The sequence below is a fragment of the Bubalus kerabau genome, chromosome X, assembly GCF_029407905.1.
Source record: "Bubalus kerabau isolate K-KA32 ecotype Philippines breed swamp buffalo chromosome X, PCC_UOA_SB_1v2, whole genome shotgun sequence".
NCBI classification, from domain to species: domain Eukaryota; kingdom Metazoa; phylum Chordata; class Mammalia; order Artiodactyla; family Bovidae; genus Bubalus; species Bubalus kerabau.
The window spans coordinates 100,225,617-100,243,979 of record NC_073647.1 but is presented as its reverse complement, the minus strand read 5'-3'; the positions used below and the strand labels follow the sequence as shown (position 1 = coordinate 100,243,979).

Below are 18,363 nucleotides of genomic sequence, written 5' to 3'. Positions count from 1 at the left end.
AGAGTAAACCATATAAACTAGCTGGAGCAATTTAAGCTATACATAGGTATTCTGCTTCTGGTCAATATAGAATGACAGCACAAATAGGCATCCCTGTAATATTAATTGATAGCAAACAACCTAAGTGTTCAACCTGTTGCACAGAGTCGGACACGACTGAAGCGACTTAGCAGCAGCAGCAGCAGCAGCAGCAGCATGACTAAGAGCGAGCAAGGAAGAAGCTGCTATAGGGATAATCGTGCCAGCATGACAACATGTCCCTCGATCTGAGAGGATAGCAACCCATAAAACATTTACAGGGAGGGCAGGAAATGGGTAGATATGAGAAGGATAAAGGCACTAAATCTTCAGCTTTCATACAGGATAGCCAGTATATACTGTTCTATTTCTGACAGTAACTGAAAATTAGAGACATAAACAAATTTTGTATACATTAGCAACATGCAGAGGGTGGGTTATGTGAAAACTCAGATTGTTATGATTTAGAGTTTCTGAGTGAGTGAGTCTGAGATGGGTACTGTAAATTCCCAGGTTATGCTGATGCTGCTGGTGCAGGTGCCTTGCACTGAAAACCACTGACCTAAAGACACCAAGAGTAGAGTTAAAGATAGGACGAATATGTGTGTCCGTGTGTGTGTGTTCATTTGTATTATTTTTCAGGTTCCACATATAAGTGATATCATGCAGTACTTGACTTTCTCTGACTTATTTCACTAAGTATAATGTTCCCTAGGTCCACCCACGTAGATGCAAATGGCAGAATTTCACTGCTGCTGTGAGCATTAGGATGCATGTATCTTTTTGAATTAATGTTTCTGTATACACCTGAAATTAATATAATATTGTAAATCAACTACATTTAAAAAAAGAGATAGGCTAAGAACCTTACAAATGAGCAGAAAGGGTAAAAAGGAAATTGGCAAAAGCACCAACCATATAAAAAATTGAAGAAAACAAAGAAAACACAAGCATATATAGTATAAAGCAATATGATGTAATAATATGCCATGCCATAACTATAGTAGCAATATAGAGAAAAGACAAAGAGGTTAAGAATTTGTCTGTTCATTTTCCCTTGTGAGATTCTGTCTTTTTACTCAGAGAAAAGGATCTGGAATAAATAATTGGCCATAACTTTACCACAATCCAAAAAAAAAAGGCCAAACAAAAAACCCCTGCTACAGACAGGGTTCTGAGTCACTAGCCAGGATGAACTCTCGATGGGAGTGAGAGTAACTAGAGATGTCAAGAAGCCTAAATATGGAGCTCACAGCCAACCACATCCAGAAGTCAAGATAAAGAAGACAAGCAAAATCTAAGAAGGTAGGAGGAACACCAGGAAAAAAAAATGGTTCTCTAGAAGCCAGGTGAAGAAAAAGTTTCAAGGAGGAAGGAGTGATCAATTGCCTCAAATGCAGCTGAGAGGGTCAAGTAAGATGAAGACCAGGGAAACAGCAATTGGATTTAGCAACAGGGAGATCATTTGTGACCCTGATACAAGCAGTTTCAGCGGAGAATTAAGAGAGAAAGCCTGAGTGGAGTATGTTTATGTGAGAATGGGAGGAAAGGATTTGGAGACAGTGAAAATAGATATGCATTTGAAGGATATTTGCCAGAAAGAGGAAGAGAAAAATGGTATGGCAGCTGGGGGGCGTAAGTGGGGGAAGTTACAGCATGTCTGTTTACTGACAAGAATGAAAGAGAAAAAGAAGGAAAGAGAGGGAGTGGGTGGGAGAATTTCTAAAGCAACTTCCTTGGGAAACTGTCAAGTATGAGTGGGACCCCAGTGCATGAGCGGAATGAAATGGCTTTAGATAGAAGCCCTGGAGTTCATTTGAAACACTGGACGAAGTGCCAAGTATCATGAGCACAGGTGGCATGCAATGACAGTGGGAGTTTGTAGACGTTCTTCTCTTATTGCCTCTATGTTTTTAGTGAAGTGGAAAACAAAGTCAGTGGCAGTGAATGAGGATAGGAGAGAGGATGACAGAGGTATGAGGAGAGAGACAATGTAGGAAAGGGTCATCCAAGAGAGCAGGAGAATGAATGAGCTAGGGCATTGGTTCTTAACTCCAGCTTCATGGTAGAATTACCTGGAGAAAGATAGGGGTCTAGTTTCATTCTTTTACATGTGAATATCCAATTGTCCCAGCACCATTTATTGAAGAATGACCACTCCATTAAATATTCAATGAATATTCTTGGCTCCCTTCTCAAATAGTAGTTGACCACTGAACTTGTGGTGATCATGATTTCACTATATCTATAAATCAAGTCATTATGCTGGACACTATACATTTATATAGTGCTGTATGTCAAATATATCTCAATGAAACAGAACAAAGACAAAATTTTTTTAAACCAAATACCAAAAAACAAACAAAAGAATCACCTGGAGAGCTGTTAATGGTTTGTACTACCAATTAAATGCAGACTTTCTAGACACAGAGTCAGAGCATTGGTATTACTAAAAGCTCTTATATCTTTTTCTAATATTCAGCCACGATTGGAAAGATCTGGACTAGGAAAGTGTAGTACTATTTTCAGACAACTTTAAAGACCCACTTGAGATTCATGGTCATGGATTTAAGATGGTACCATTCATCACGGTTTCTCTAGCGACATTCAACTGGGCATTGGAGACCTGCAGGTTTTAAGCAGGTATGGAGATGATCTGACAGAAATGGAACTTTGGTATGAGGTAGAGGGTGGGTGACACGGCGGGGGGTGGGGGGGTGGGGAGGGAGATTTGAGGTTATTTATACATAGGAGAGGTATTTTAATAATTGATCAAAGGCCTGAAACTGGGTAAGGAGGGAAACAAGGACATAAAAAGTGTGAAGAACAGTAAAAATTTGCAGGGCTAATGGAGAGTAGGTCCCATTGGGGGTTGTCGAACTGTCAGTTTCAGGGCACTTGGGAAGTGGGTTGGAGAGAGGAAGTATTTATTGGGACATTGCAATGCTTGAAATTGACATGATTTGCAGTTATTGATGACAGAGTCCAGGGCAGTACTTTCAAAAGAGTGATAATTCCAAAACCTAGTGCATGTTTTGGAAATGTGTATGGGTGGTTTTGAATGTCAAAAGATAGATGTGGGGTGGGGCGGGCGGAAATTCCCTAGCGGTCCAGTGTTTAAGACTCTGAGCTTCCACGGCAAGGATCACGGGTTTGATCCTTGATCGGGGAACTAAGATCCTGTCTGCTGTGCAGTGTGACCAAAAACCAAAAAAAAATTAAAAAATGAGAGAGAGTGGAGGTCGGAGACCACAAACCAATCTCTAAAAAAGAAAGAAAAAAAAAGATGGGAGGGAATTACTGGTGATCAAGATCAGGGATGTGCAGAACATCCCTTAAGTGGAAGATAACATGGTCGTCAAATAGCTTACTGAATACAAGTTGAAGTGAAAAAGCCATTTAAATGCATCCCAAGGTAGAAACAAACTCCATTTTGTGGATAACCGCAAATCATACAGTTTACACAGTTTCAATATGGACTGACATTTCTATATTATATATGAAATGATCATGTAAATCAAGGAAACATTGTATTGTGTTTATTCTTTCACAGTTTCACCAATAACTGTGTACCCGTTCAGAAAATCGTATCTCTGAAAGGCAACTGCAACGTGTGGCGTTGTACTGGAGTAGCCAGTACAGTACACCTGATTTGATATGATTTGGAATTCACAGGAATTTTGTGAATAGGGAGAGGAATAAAGGTATTTGGCCCTCATTTCACATTGGGTAAAATACAGTATCTACCCCACAGTGTCCTTGTGGCTATATATTATTTCCATACCAATCAACATTTTCAACAGTCCTTGGCAAGTAGGAAGACTTAGGCAGGTGTTAGCTGTTATTTATATTATCATCATCACCACTGTCTTTGTAGTCATTATTATTCTAGAGATCCAGAAGGTACGGGTTATTTTGAAGTTTGTGGCAGACACTGTCTCCAAGATGAGACAACTTCTTTTTCTATTCATTTGTCTCCCACCCCTCTTGAACACCAAAGAGGCAAGCTTGAGTATCAGCTGGTGCCTCTTTCATAGAAAATGTATAAAGAGGCCCGATGTCAAGACGATACAGGGGGAAGTGCCTAGAAAGAAGAGCGTAAAACAGGCATGAAACAGGAAAAGTCCCCTCTGTTCACTGTTGCACATTCCGAGAAGGCTCAGATTTTATTTATCTTGGAATTCACATCGTTCTATTTCCTTCCTCAGGTTTTCTTGCATACAAATTTTCCCATGAAACGTCTGTCCCTGTGCAAAGAATATTTTACTCAAACTCCCTTGTTTTCCTGGAGAACCTCTACCCTTCTTTCAAGCCCAAATTGAAGATGACATTGGTTAAAAGAGAAGAGGAACAACCTCTGGGAAATTATCTATTTCTTAAAAGTAATGAGAAAACTGGCAATCAAACTGCAAGCTTTCTGGTGTTTTAACTTGTCCTGTTTCCATTCCGTCCCCAGCTTCATGGTAACTTTGAGAAACAACAGCCTGAAACTGCAGTGAACACCAACAGCCTGGTAGCTGCCAGAGAGAACAGAACAGGACTGGAATTCCATCCAAGACCCATTCCCAGAAAATTGTTATTATTTGACCTGTCTGGTGATTCCCTGGAAGCCCCGGTGGACAATCACTCACAAGGTTGTCTTTATTTGGTCTGACTCAGAGCTCACCCGATGGGAAACAAATTTTCCCCAGGGACAATCGTCAAAAACTGTTAGAGGCAATAGGACCACAACTGCCTCCAGAAGTAGATAAACAGGTGGAGAAGACAGTAGGATAACCAAAATGTTAAAAGGAAAATTAGAGAATAGATATGTCCATGTAGAGCTTTGAAAAGCTCCCATATATTCCTGGGGATGTAGAAGGCTGTGCATAAGATTGTGCCTGTGATCAAGAAAGACATGAAAAGACTGTAAGCTGTCTTATTCAGGCTGACCTTGAAGCTCCTTGCAAGGAGAAAGTGGAAGCTAAGGCAGGATTGTTAATGAAGGGTTGTGACTGAAGGGTTGAAGGTAAGTCCTAACAGGTACACAGAGCCCCATGGCACACTGGGAAACTTATTGATTCCAGGTATTTAAGGAACTCATCTCTGTCTGTCCAGTTGTTAACAGACCACTGGCTAACCATCAGAGCCTTTCGTGGCCACATATGACAAAGAATACAGACTTTACATAACTATTTCAGAAAATCGTCACACAAATAGAACTATGACAACAACAGTGACAAAAACCGGGGTGGGACTGAGGATCAGACATATGATTTTCATGGTTGCCGTAATATATTATATAAAATATGCAGTTTTCAAGGGGAAAAAAAGAACCTCAGGAGACATACAAAATATATGAAAACAAATTCCAAACACAGGAAAAATACACACTCTATAGAAACCATTACCGAGGAAGCCCAGACATTGGCCTTACTAGCCAAAGTCTTTAGTCTTCTATTTTAGCATGTAGAAATCTCTAAAATCATCTATTTTAACATGTGCAAAAAGAGAAACTGATGCAAAGAGAGTGATCTGAATCTCTGGACAGGGTGACTGGTGAAGGACTTTCTCTGCCAAAGCCAGCATGTAAACACTGGAAGAGATGCCGACATCTCCAAATGAGCAGACACCAACACGAGGACACAAAGATCACAAATAATCAGGGAAACATGACAGAAAATGAATAAAGCTCCAATATCTGACCTTAAGGAAATGGAGAACGATGAACTGTCTGACAAAGTATTCAGAATAATCCTCTTAAAGAAATTCAGTGAACTGAAACAAAACACAGATTTTTTTAAACTAAATGAAATGAGGAAAATAATACATAAACAAAATGAGAGGTGCAACAGAGAAATCAAAACCATTGAAATAACACCAATCAGAAGTCCAAGAGTTAAAGAGTACAATGATGGAACTGAAGAATGCAATAGAGAACTTCAACAGCAGACTCGACCAAGCAGAAGAAAAAGCCAGTGATCTCAAAGACAGGTTATCTGAAATTATCAAGCCAGAGGAATCAAAAAGAAAAAAAGAGAAAGAAACAGGTAAAGATAGCCTAAGTCAATTATTGGATACCATTAAGAGAAAGAATCCATGCATGACTGGAGTCCTGGAAGGAGAGAAAAGGAAGAAAGGAGCAGACAGTTTATTTAAAGAAATAATGATGAGAACTTCTCAAATCTGGGGAGAGATCTGGGCATCTAAGTTTATGAATCTCTTAAGTCCCCCAAAAGACTCAATCTGAAAAGATAGTCTCCAAGACATATTGTAATAAGAATGTCTGAAATCAAAGACAAGAGAAAAACCTTGAAAGAAGAAAGAGGGAAAATAATCTTCCCATGAAGGGAACGCCCATAAGGCTAGCAGTTGGGGTTTCTCAGCAGAAAACTTGCAGGCCAGGAGAGACTGGGAAGCTATATTTAAAGTGCTAAAGAAAAACACTGCCAAATAAGAATACTCTACCCAGAAAAGTCATTCCTCAGAGATGAAGAAGAGATAAAGCCCTTCCCAGAGAGACAAAAACTGCAGGCGTATACCCCACGACTAGACCTGCCCTGCAAGAAACACAAAAGGGAGTTTTTCAATCTGAAACAACAGGATGCTAATTAGTAACATGACAACTTATGAAAAAGCATAAAATTCACTGTAGAGGTAAGAATATAGTCAAATTCAGAAGCCTAATACTGTAACGGGGCTCCACTGGTGGCTCACCAAACAAGAATGTGCTTACTAATGCAGGAGATATGGGTTCAACCTCTGGGTCGGGAAGATCCCATGGAGAAGGACATGGCAACCCACTCCAGTATCCTTGCCTGGAAAAGCCCATGGACAGAGGAGTCTAGTGGACTGCAGTCCATACGGTTGCAAAAGCACTGGACACGACTTTGTGACTAACCACCACCACCACCAAATACTGTAGTACTGGTGCACAAATCACTTTAAACTCTAGTATAGAAGTTAAAAGGCAAACATATCAGAGATATGAAAATCTACTATTTGTCGATGGATTCAGTCCAGTTCAGTTCAATTGCTGAGTCGTGTCCGACTCTTTGCGACCCCATGAATCACAGCACGCCAGGCCTCCCTGTCCATCACCAACTCCCGGAGTTCACCCAGACTCACGTCCATCGAGTCAGTGATGCCATCCAGCCATCTCATCCTCTGTCGTCCCCTTCTCCTCCCGCCCCCAATCCCTCCCAGCATCAGAGTCTTTTCCAACGAGTCAACTCTTCGCATGAGGTGGCCAAAGTACTGGAGTTTCAGCTTTAGCATGGTTCACATCAGGCCAAAAAGCAAACTGAATGGGGACACAATACCTCATCAGCAGAGAGGATGTCTAAAGACTTCCATAGTGTCATCTAAACATGCCCCAAAGCATGGCCTTGCCCTCCACAGGGCTAAGACCCAGTTCCACTCATCAGTGGACAGGCATTGGCCCTTTGCTCCAGGAAGCCTGCACTAGCCTCTAGAGCATCCACACCCACAAAGGAGCAGACACCAGAAACAAGAAAATTACGATCCTGCAGACTGAGTCTGACAATAGTAGGCCAGACCATAACCTGGGGACAGCTGGGTCCTGGCTCTGTCCACTATCAGGCCAACGCAAAGTGTAGGACTTCCTGGACCCCAAATCCCACTCTGTCAGGACTCCCTCATCCAGCAAAGATTTGAAATGAGTTCTGAGATCCCTGGGCCTATAACCAGACTCCTGCCTGCCAGTAGTAGTCCAATACGGTCCTCAGGATATGACTTCACTTGCCCTTGGGTGGAAACAACCCTAAAGTCTTTGGGATCCTGATTCCTTTCACCAGCGAGTCAGCACTAGCCCCAGAGCCACCTTGGGCTCTACAGCCAAGCACTTGTGACCAAGTTCTGATGAATAGCAACCAGCACCATCTGCACAAAGCAGGCCCTCATAACCAACAGGACTTGGGGTCAAACAAGCCTACCAGACCATCTACGTAGTCAGCCTGCGACAACAGAAGGACATGTGCAGCCCCATTAGGGGGAACCCCTAGATCATAAAACACGAGTGCTGAGAGGGGAGTACATGGCTGAGACACATAAGATTTCTCCTACATAAGGCCACTTCTCCAAGATCAAGAAATGTAGCTACTTACCACATATATGAAAACACAAATGGCAACTTGGGCAAAATGAGGCAGCAGAAGAATATGTTCCAGATGAGGGAAAAATATAAAACCCCAGAAGAAGAACTAAGTGAAGTGGAGATAGGCAATCTACATGAAAAAGAGTTCATAGTAATGATAATAAGATAACAAAAGAATTCAGAAGAATGAATGCAAAGGATAAGAAGCCACAAGTTTTTAACAAAAGTTAGAAAACATAAAGAACAAAAGTGAAATAAAAAATAACTTAGGAATTTTTTACAGTAGGATTCATACCTACTGTAGGAATCAACAGTAGACTAAATGTTGCAGAATGGACCAGTGTGCTGGAAGACAGAGTACTGAAAATCACTACCGCTGGATGACGACAACAACAACAAAGAACGAAAAGAAATGAGGGCACTTTAATAGACCTCTGGACTAGTGCACTAATATTCACATTATGCAGGCCCCATAAGGAAAAGTGAGACAAAGGGCCTGAGGAAATAATTGAAGAGATAATAGCTGAAAACTTTCATAACATGAGGAAGCAAAAAGTCACCCAAGTCCAGGAGTTGCAGGAAGTCCCTTAGAGGATTATCCCAAAGGGAATAAATCACACCAAGACAAATTGTAATCAAAATGAAAAACATTAAAGATAAAGAGAAAATGTTAAAAGATGCAAGGGGAATGCAAGAAATAAGAAACCAGGAATCTCCCATAAGGCTATCACCTGATTTTTCAGCTGAAACTCTGCAAGCCAGACAAGAGTGGCCCTATACATTTAAACTGAGGAAAGAGAAAACCACCACCTAGAATACAACCGAGAATTACTCTCCTGAGCAGGGCTCTTGTTCAGATTTGATGGAGAAATCAAAAGCTTTATAGACTAAGCAAAACCTAAAAGAATTCACTGCCACTAAACCAGATTTACAACAAATGGTAAAGGAACGTCTCTAAGAAAAAAGAAAAGGCCACAACTGGAAACAATGAGGAAATGAAAAAGCTCACTGATAAAGACAAACATACTGTAAAGGTAGGCAATTATCCACACAAAGTTGGTAGGAAGGTTAAAAGGAATTAGAAAAAAAAAAAAAAAAAGAGTATAATCTACTGTCATCCTAGTAAGCAGTTAAGGTATCCACAAAGCAGTTAGATGCAAAATATGACTTCAAAAACAGTCATGGTGAGGGGAGGAGAGTACAAATGCAGGGTTTCTAAAATGTGTTTAAAATTAAGAGATCAGCAAATTAAAACAATCATGTATATATATGGACTGATATAAAAAAGCCTCATGATAACTGGAAGCCAAAAATGTATAATAGATATAGACACAAAAAAGGAATAGAAACATAACACTAACTATAGTCATCAAACCAAAAGAGAAGTGAACAAAAGACAAAAAAGGAAAACAAATCCCAAACAAGTAACAAAATGGCGAGAAAAACACACTTATCTATAATTACCTTAGATATAAATGGATTAAATGCTCCAACCAAAGACAGAATGGCTGACTGGATCAGAAACAAGACCTGGATATATACTGCCTACAAGAAACTTACTTCAGATCTAGAGACACATACAGGCTGAAAGTGAGGTGATTGAAAAAGGTATTCCAACAAATGGAAAATTTTTAAAAATTAATTGGAGAAGCCATACTTATATCAGGCAATATGTACTTTAGACTGCTACAAGAGGCAAAGAAGGACACTACATAATGTTCAAAGCATGAATCCAACAAGAAGATATAACAATTGCAAATATATATACCCAAAAAGGAGCACCTAGGTATATGAGACAAATACTAACAGAAATAAAATGAAAAATCAATGCTAACACAATAATGCTAAGACACTCTAACACCCCACTTACATCAACCCCACATCATCCAGACAGAAAATGAATAAGAAAACACAGGCCTGAATTAACACATTACATATTAAATGCTCTTAATTTTATCTTATCATATATATATATATATATATATATATATATATGCTGTTAAGTCGCTTCAGTCGTGTTCGACTCTGTGCAGCCCCATAGACGGCAGCCCATCCGGCTCCCCCGTCCCTGGGATTCTCCAGGCAAGGCCACTGGAGTGGGTTGCCATTTCCTTCTCCAATGCATGAAAATGAAAAGTGAAAGTGAAGCCACTCAGTCCTGTCTGACTCTTAGCAACCCCATGGACTGCAGCCTACCGGGCTCCTCCATCCATGGGATTCTCCAGGCAAGAGTACTGCAGTGGGGTGCCATTGCTTTCATATATATATATATATATATATATATATACACACACACACACACACACACACACACATAGAGAGAGAGCACGCACATTCCATCTGAAAGCAAGAGATTACACATTCTTTTTTGTATGAATATGAACCATTCTCTATAAGAGATCACAACCTAGGCCACAAGGAAGCCTCAGTAAATTTAAGAAAAATTTAATCATACAAACATCTTTTCTTACCACAGAGCTCTGAGACTAGAAATCAACTACCAAAATAAACAAGAAAACTGGAGAAAATACAACAGAATCACATGAAGGCTAAAAAATTCTGTTACAAAACACCCAATGGATCATTGAAGAGATTAAAGAGGAAACTAAAAAATATCTAGAGACAACTGAAAATGAAAACATGGCAATCCAAAATGTATGGGACAAAGCAGAAACAGTTCTATTATGGAAGTTTTTAGTGACACAAACTTACCTCAGGAGACAAAAAAAAAAAAAAATCTAATATAAACCACCAAACCTTACAGCTAAACCAACTAGAGAAAGAAGAGCAAACAAAACCCCAAAGATAGTAGAAAGAAAGAAATCCTAAAGATCAGAGCAGACATAAATGATCTAGAAGCTAAAAGAAGCCAGTAGAAACGGTCACTAGTGTTATCACTAAAAGCTGGTTCTTTGAAAACATAAATAAAATCGATAAACGTTGAGCCAGACACATGAAGAAAAAAAGGGAGAGGGCCCACATCAATAAAAGCAGAAATAGAAAAGAAGCTACAACCAAGACTACAAAATACAAAGGACGATAAGACACTACAATGAGCAACTATACACCAATAAAATGGACAACATAGAAGAGGAAGACAAAGTCTTAGAAAGGTACTATCTCCTCAGACTGAACCACGAAGAAATAGAAAATAAAAACACACCAGTTACCAATACTAAAATTGAATCAGAAATTTAAAACACCCACAAATCAAGGACCCAGGCTTCAAAGGTGAATTCTACCAAGCATTTAGAGAAGACTTGATATTGATCCATCTGAAACCATTCCAAAAAACTGCAGAGGAAGGTATTCTCAACAAAATACTAGTCAAGCAAATTCAATAATGCATTAGATCATAAATCATGATCAATTAGGATTTGTCCTATGGGTGCCAGGAATTTTCATTATCCACACACACACACACAAAAAAATCACAGTGATATACCACCCCAGTAACAAAATGAAGAGTAAGAGCCCTATGATCATCTCAGTATCTGCAGAAAAATCTTTGGACAAAACTCAACATCCATTTATGATAAAAAGCCTCTCTAGAACATATATCAACAACACATTAAAAGAATTATACACCATGATCAAGTGGGATTTATTCCAGGGATGCACAGATTCTTCAATATATGGAAATCAATCAATGTGATACACCACATTAACAAATGGAAGAACAAATACCATATGATCACCTCAACAGATACAGAAAAATGTTCAACAAAATTCAACACCATTTATGATTAAAAACTCTCCAGAAAGTGAGCACAGAGGGAACCTACCTCAACAAAATAAGGGACATAAAAGACAAACCCACAGCAAACATCAGTCTCAACGGCAAAAAACTGAAAGCATTTTGTCTAAGACCAGGAACAAGACAGAGATGGCCACACTCGCCACTACCACTCAAAACAGTTTTGAAGTCTAGCCATGGCAATCAGAGAAGAAAAAGAAATAAAAGGAATCAAAAACGGGGGGAAAAAAGTGAAATTGTCATTGTTTGTAAATGAGATGATATTAACTATGGAAAATCATAAAGATGCTACCAGAACACTACCAGAGTTTATCACTGAATTTGGTAAATCTGCCAGATATAAAATGAATACACCAAAATTTCTTGCATTCTTATACACTAATGACGAATGATCAGAAAGAGAAATTACGGAAACGATCCCACTTTACATCACATTTAAAATATAATAAAAATACCTAAGAAGAAAACATACCTAAGGAGGCAAAAGACCCGTACTCAGAAAACTATAAGGATTGATAAACGAAATCAAAGATGACACAAAAAGGTGGAGAGATATACCATGTTCTTGGAGTGGATTAATCAATATTGGGAAAATGACTACACTACCCAAACTGACTAACAGATTCGATGCCATCTCTACCAAATTACAATGATATTTTTCATGGAAATAGAACAAAAATGTTTACAAATTGTTTGGAAGAAAAAAAAAGGCCCGGAACAGTCAAAGCAATCTTGAGAAAGAAAAATGGAGCTAGAGGAATCAGGCTTCCTGACTTCACAATACACTACAAAGCTACAGTAACCAAAACAGTATGGTACTGGCACCAAAACAGAAATACAGACCATGGGATAACAATAGAAATCCTAGAGATAAAACCAGTCACCTATATCAACAACCTCAGGTATGCAGATAATACTACTCTTAATAGCAGAAAGTGAAGAGGAACTAAAGAGCCTCCTGATGAAAGTGAAAGAGGAGAGTGTAAAGCTGACTTAAACCTCAAAAAAAAAAAAAACAAAAAAAAACCACTCATTCAAAAAAACTAAGATCATGGCATGCAGTTCTATCACATCATGGCAAATAGAAGGGGGAAAGGTGAAAGCAGTGACAGATTTTCTTTTCTTGGGCTCCAAAATGACTACAGACAGTGACTGCAGCCATGAAATTAAAAGATGCTTGGTCCTTGGAAGGAAAGCTGTGACAAACCTAGTTCAGTTCAGTTCAGTCACTCCTTCATGTCCAACTCTTTGTGACCCCATGAACCGCAGCACACCAGGCCTCCCTGTTTGTCACCAACTCCCGGAGTTTACCCAAACTCATGTCCATTGAGTCAGTGATGCCATCCAGCCATCTCATCCTCTGTCATCCCCTTCTCCTCCTGCCTTCAATCTTTCCCAACATGAGGGTCTTTTCCAATGAGTCAGCTCTTTGCATCAGGTGGCCAAAATATTGGAGGAGAATATGTTGCTTCAACCACTTAGGGTCAGTGCCCCTCACCTGCAGGAAGCAGGTACTGACAGATTTCTCTGCCCCTTTCCCCTCAGCAACAATATTCTCCTAAAATAAAAAGGGGGAAATGAGAGACTTAACTTAGGCAGGTTGATAAGGAGTCAAAGCCTAAGGCCCCTTTAAGGAGGAGATAAACATTCTTTCTTTTTCACAGTCTTTCCTATAGATATGTAGGCCTCGTAGGCAGCAGTATCTCTTATTCAAGGACATGCCTTTTTTTTTTTTTTTTTTTTTTAAGCTTTGGATATATGTTATGGGAGAAGGTCTGGGTAAAAACTTCCACAGCTGTAGCTCTGGGTTAACCTGTTCCTTCTGGCTGATCTCGTGCTGATGTCATCCCAGGAGGTATGTTAGAGGAAAGGGTCTGGAAAAATTCTCGCAGTCTTGAGGTATCTTTTATCTATTCTCAGCAGCTAGTTGAGAAGTGTATAAAGCCTTGCTTAAACTAGTGAGGTGGGTTCTCTCCTGCTCCCTTCTGATGTCTATGTCTGAAGCTTTTTCTGTCACTTTCACTTTAGATAAAATCTACACAATGCTCCAAGTGACTGAGACTGTCTTGACTGAGACTGTCTTTGGTCCCGAGTTAAATCTTCTCCTTCGGAGACCACGAATCTGGCGGCACTGTTCACCATTCACCATAAGATGTCACAACTCTAGAGTCAGTATTCATGTTTGTCTCATGCCAAGCACCACTGAACCTGAAGCATTATATAGACCTTCTTATCAACTTTCTATAGCCATCTAACAGAGAATATTTAAAATGTGATTTAAGGTTATCCTGTCCTATTCAAAGTGTGTAAACATTCTACTCACATGATTTGAATAGGACAGAATCTTGGCGACCCCATGGACACTAGTTTGCAAGTCTCTGCTATTCATGGAATTTTTCAGGCATGAATACTGGAGTGGGTTGTCGTTTCCTCCTCGAGGAAGTCTTCCCAACCCATGCCCCATGCATCTCCTGCATTGGCAGGTGGATTGTTTACCACTGGGAATGTTTGGGAAGCCCCAAACATTCTACTTAGGCAAGGTCAAATGACCTGAGAGACTTACCATTTTCAAAGTTTTTTCCCTTGTATTGTACTTTCCTTGTCATTGAAAGGTCCAGACTCTCTCTACACCGTATAATCTGTGTAGCATGTAACACTTGTCAGTATTTAATATTATTAATTTCCTCAAAAATCAAAATCCATCTCATTCCCTCCTCATTTCTTTCACTGTTTAAGTTTGTTACATGCTTAGCTGGTGTCTAAAATAGAGACAAAAGCAAAGACTGGGCAAACATTGCCACTTTTATCACAGAAAATGTTTTCACAGCCACAAATGATGGGATACCCTAAGAAAATAATTACAGAAATTAAGGTGCATAGAGCACAGAGCTGGAACCAAGATGTAATTATCCAAAAAAAGGAGTGATCACTAAGTATTTCAAATGGGGAAGAGGAAATTATGTTCTTAAAATTCATGGGGAAAATTCATACACAAAGTCCTCTGTTCCACCATTATCCTATGAAGGGAGCCCCAGAGAAATCATCCCTGGAGGGAAAGATACACAGAGTGGAATTCCTGGTACAGAGTGCACTTCTCCTGTGATGGGGAGTGGGAGGGGTCGGGGAAAGCCTCGTGGGCGTGGCTTTGCGTGGCGTCCAAGATGACGTCACAAACATCAACCGTATCCCACGACACCATGGGCTGAGCTAGTGCCAGCGGCAGCTGCGTCTGGTGAGGAAGCTTGCCCTCTGTACCCATGAGGTAAAAGCCATGGGAGCAGTAGAGAGTCGGATGCCCTCGAACAGAGTGGGGCATGCCCCAGAGGAGCCAGGTGCTCCTGAGGGGGAGGAGGAGGCCGAAGAGGTAGCAGGGGCAGTGATAGAGGAAGGGGAGGAGAGGGAAAATGCCAGACCCACCACTAGTCAAGGGCGCCACAAGCGGAAGACAGGCCCAGAAGGGCAGCTCACAAAAGCGACCCACAGGAAGAGAGCAAAAGACAGATTCGAGTCCATTTATAAGACACTTTTTCTGAGAGGAGAAGGGAGTGATGTTCAGATCCGTGCCCTGGGGGAGGAGTGGAACTTGCACAAGGTCTACTTGTGCCAGTCAGGATACTTTGCTAGCATGTTCAGTGGTGCGTGGCGTGAGACAACCATGGATATTGTAGAGTTGCAGATGCCTGACGAGAACATTGATTGTGAGGCACTGCACGAGGCCTTAGGTTTCCTGTACCGAAACTCTGTGCTCATCCCACCCAGTCGAGTGGTCCCCATGCTGGCCACAGCCAGCATGCTGCAGCTGGACAAGCTGATTCAGCAGTGCGGGGAGGTAATGAAGGAGACGGTCAGTGATCAGACCGTGTGCAGCTACTACTGCTCTGCTGAGAGCTACGGACTCCAGAACATCAGGGCCATGTGTCTTCAGTGGCTGCTGGACAATCTAATGACCCAGCATAGTGAGGAGTTATTGAGAGAAATTAGCCTGGATCTCATGAAAGAGGTCATTGCCTCTTCAGAGCTCATCGTGATGGAGGTAGAGATGGATGTGTACACGACGCTGAAAAAGTGGATGTTCCTGCAGCTGCAGCCGACATGGAGAGGCCCCCGCAGAGACCTACTGCCTGACGCCGACTCGTGGTTTGTCAGGTCCAGGCAGGAGTCAGAGGGCACCGCTTTCCTGGAGACCGAGCAGGGCAGAGCCTTCGTGCCAGCGTTCCAGCAGCTGCGGCTTGCCTACATAATCTGCGACCTGCCGTCAGCACGCATCATCGACCAGGATGCACTGATCCCTGCCACGTGGCTGGCCCCAGTGTACAAAGAGCAGTGGCTTGCCCTCCTCCGGGCTGAGCAGACCAGAGACCTCGGGCCCGTGGATGTCTTCGTGTCCGACCTCCAGAGGACCAGCATGCGGTGCGGGGGCCGGCTCCTCAGGGATGCGCAGCGCACCTGGCGGTGGGCAGGCTTCAACTTCGGCTGGGACTTGGTGGTGTGCTATGCCAACCGGCGCATCATTTTCAAGCACAGCGCGCTGAAGAAATCTTGCGGTCTCGGGGTCAGCTTACTCTGGCAGAGAAAGGTCGCGTTCCGCTTGCGCCTGGCCTCCTTGGACAGGGCTGGAAGAGCCATTTTCCGGAAGCAGACAGAATTCCAAGTGCTTTCACTGAGAAAGGATGAAGAGCTAGAGGTGGTGAATCTGGAGAACGAAGATGTGGTTTTCCCCATATATGTGACCTGTAATTTCCTGTACCTCCCCAGAGAGGGGCGTTTTCCTCAGTGAGGACTCCTGAAAACAAAATCTCAGAGAGGTGAGCAGCTCTTTCCCTGGGGTCAGGGACGACCAGCTTTGTCCAGATGCCAGCTCCTTCTGCGGGACCAACCGGACTTGCCCACCTCTGGTGGCCCAACTCTGTCGGAGTCTTTGTTGAACTGTAGCTCATAATACTTGAGGTTGTTTACCTGAGCCTATGAAGAGGAGAAATTTTAAAGCCCTGCTCCCCCAACACCTTTAGAACTTATTTGTGCTGTTAAAGTGGCAACCTGTCCTCCTGGTTTACCATCCATCAATGCCCCCTCCCATCATTTCTGCCAAGTCAAAGACCAGTTGACTTGAGAGAGCAACCTGTGAACCTACCTACTCTACCACTGTTAGGGAAACTCTTTTAAAATATGCATTTCCTTTAGCTTGATTAAAGGAACGTTAAAGAAACAGTTTGGTTTCTCTTTCAGTTCGCGTGTTTAGAGCCACTCTGCCCCACTCATTACCACCACTACCGCTAGCTTCCTTTGGATTGCTTCCCTTTCCCCATTCCCTGCCACTGAGTGTGTAGTACTTGGTTCCCATGATCTCTCACTCTGTGAACGCACCCAGGCTACACTGATGATCTTCTCTTTATTGGTTGTTCCTCAATATTCTTAGGTTAGTTGACTTTATATCATATCTGATGTTAGTTTGGCTTTATTTTGACTTTCCTAGCATTTTAACCCTAGAAGGACGTCTCAAATCTTACACAACCCTATATTGGGGGTGGAGTGGAAGGCAGCAGATTGATTCTATGAGGACATCTCGGTACTAGACAGACTTTTTCTGCGGCACACAGTCGTGAATTATTTATGCACCAGAATGCACTCTTTAAGCACGTTGATGGCCTTTGCCCTGCAGAAACATTTGACGTTGGAATTGTACTTGGAAAGACTCTTTCCCGCTTAAAAACAGGTCTGGTAACCTCTGGAAAGGAACGCTTTTGAATTATAATGGGAATTATTTGGCATCTGGAAGTGGGATCACGAGATGTCCACACTGGTAATCAAAAGGGTAAGAAAAAAAGTGTTTTTGTCACAAAAGGAGAAGCACACTAGTCACGATTTGAATTTGTTAGTTTCTGATTACTGTTCACTTACAAATTGTCACCATCCCATTCCCTCCATTGAGTCATTTTGAGGTCAAAGAATGGAAAACTCTATTTAAGAAGCCATATAAATAATAAATACATGCTTGGAAAGAGTGTGATAAATTAATACAAGATGAACAAAAAAAAAATAGTATACTGTATTGGTGTTTGGCAGATTCATGTTGATGTATGGCAAAACCAATACAATATTGCAAAGTAATTAGCCTCCAATTAAAATAAATAAATTTAAATTAAAAAAAAATAGTCACCAGATTTTAATGCTTTACTTAGTTGAAATCAGAATTTTCTTTACTGGTGGTTTATGTTTCTCTTCCCAATTAGATTTTACCCATTGTCGTTCAGTGAACAAATTACTTCTGACTTTATCCATTCATTCATTCCTTTTACTCTTTAAGCAGATTTGAAAGGCTTCGTTATCCCAAACCCACATACTAGTATTAGAGTAATATTTATATGATAGTTACTTATATGAAATGGTTCAACCAGGAAGCTGCTGTTGCATCCTTCGATGTTTTCCCTTAATTTTGCAGCCCCCTACCCTTTCTCGTGTTCCCTTATATTCCGTTTACCTAACCAACTACAAA

General features: G+C 41.2%; 1 protein-coding gene across 1 annotated transcript; it reads left to right on the top strand.

Annotated features, from left to right (window-relative positions):
* The first annotated feature begins 13,628 nt into the window (after window positions 1-13,628).
* On the top strand, window positions 13,629-17,078 carry LOC129638611 (germ cell-less protein-like 1). The gene has a single exon (XM_055563176.1). The coding sequence runs from the start codon at window positions 15,142-15,144 to the stop codon at window positions 16,645-16,647; it is 1,506 nt and encodes a 501-aa protein (XP_055419151.1). The 5' UTR covers window positions 13,629-15,141; the 3' UTR covers window positions 16,648-17,078.
* Window positions 17,079-18,363: the final 1,285 nt, after the last annotated feature.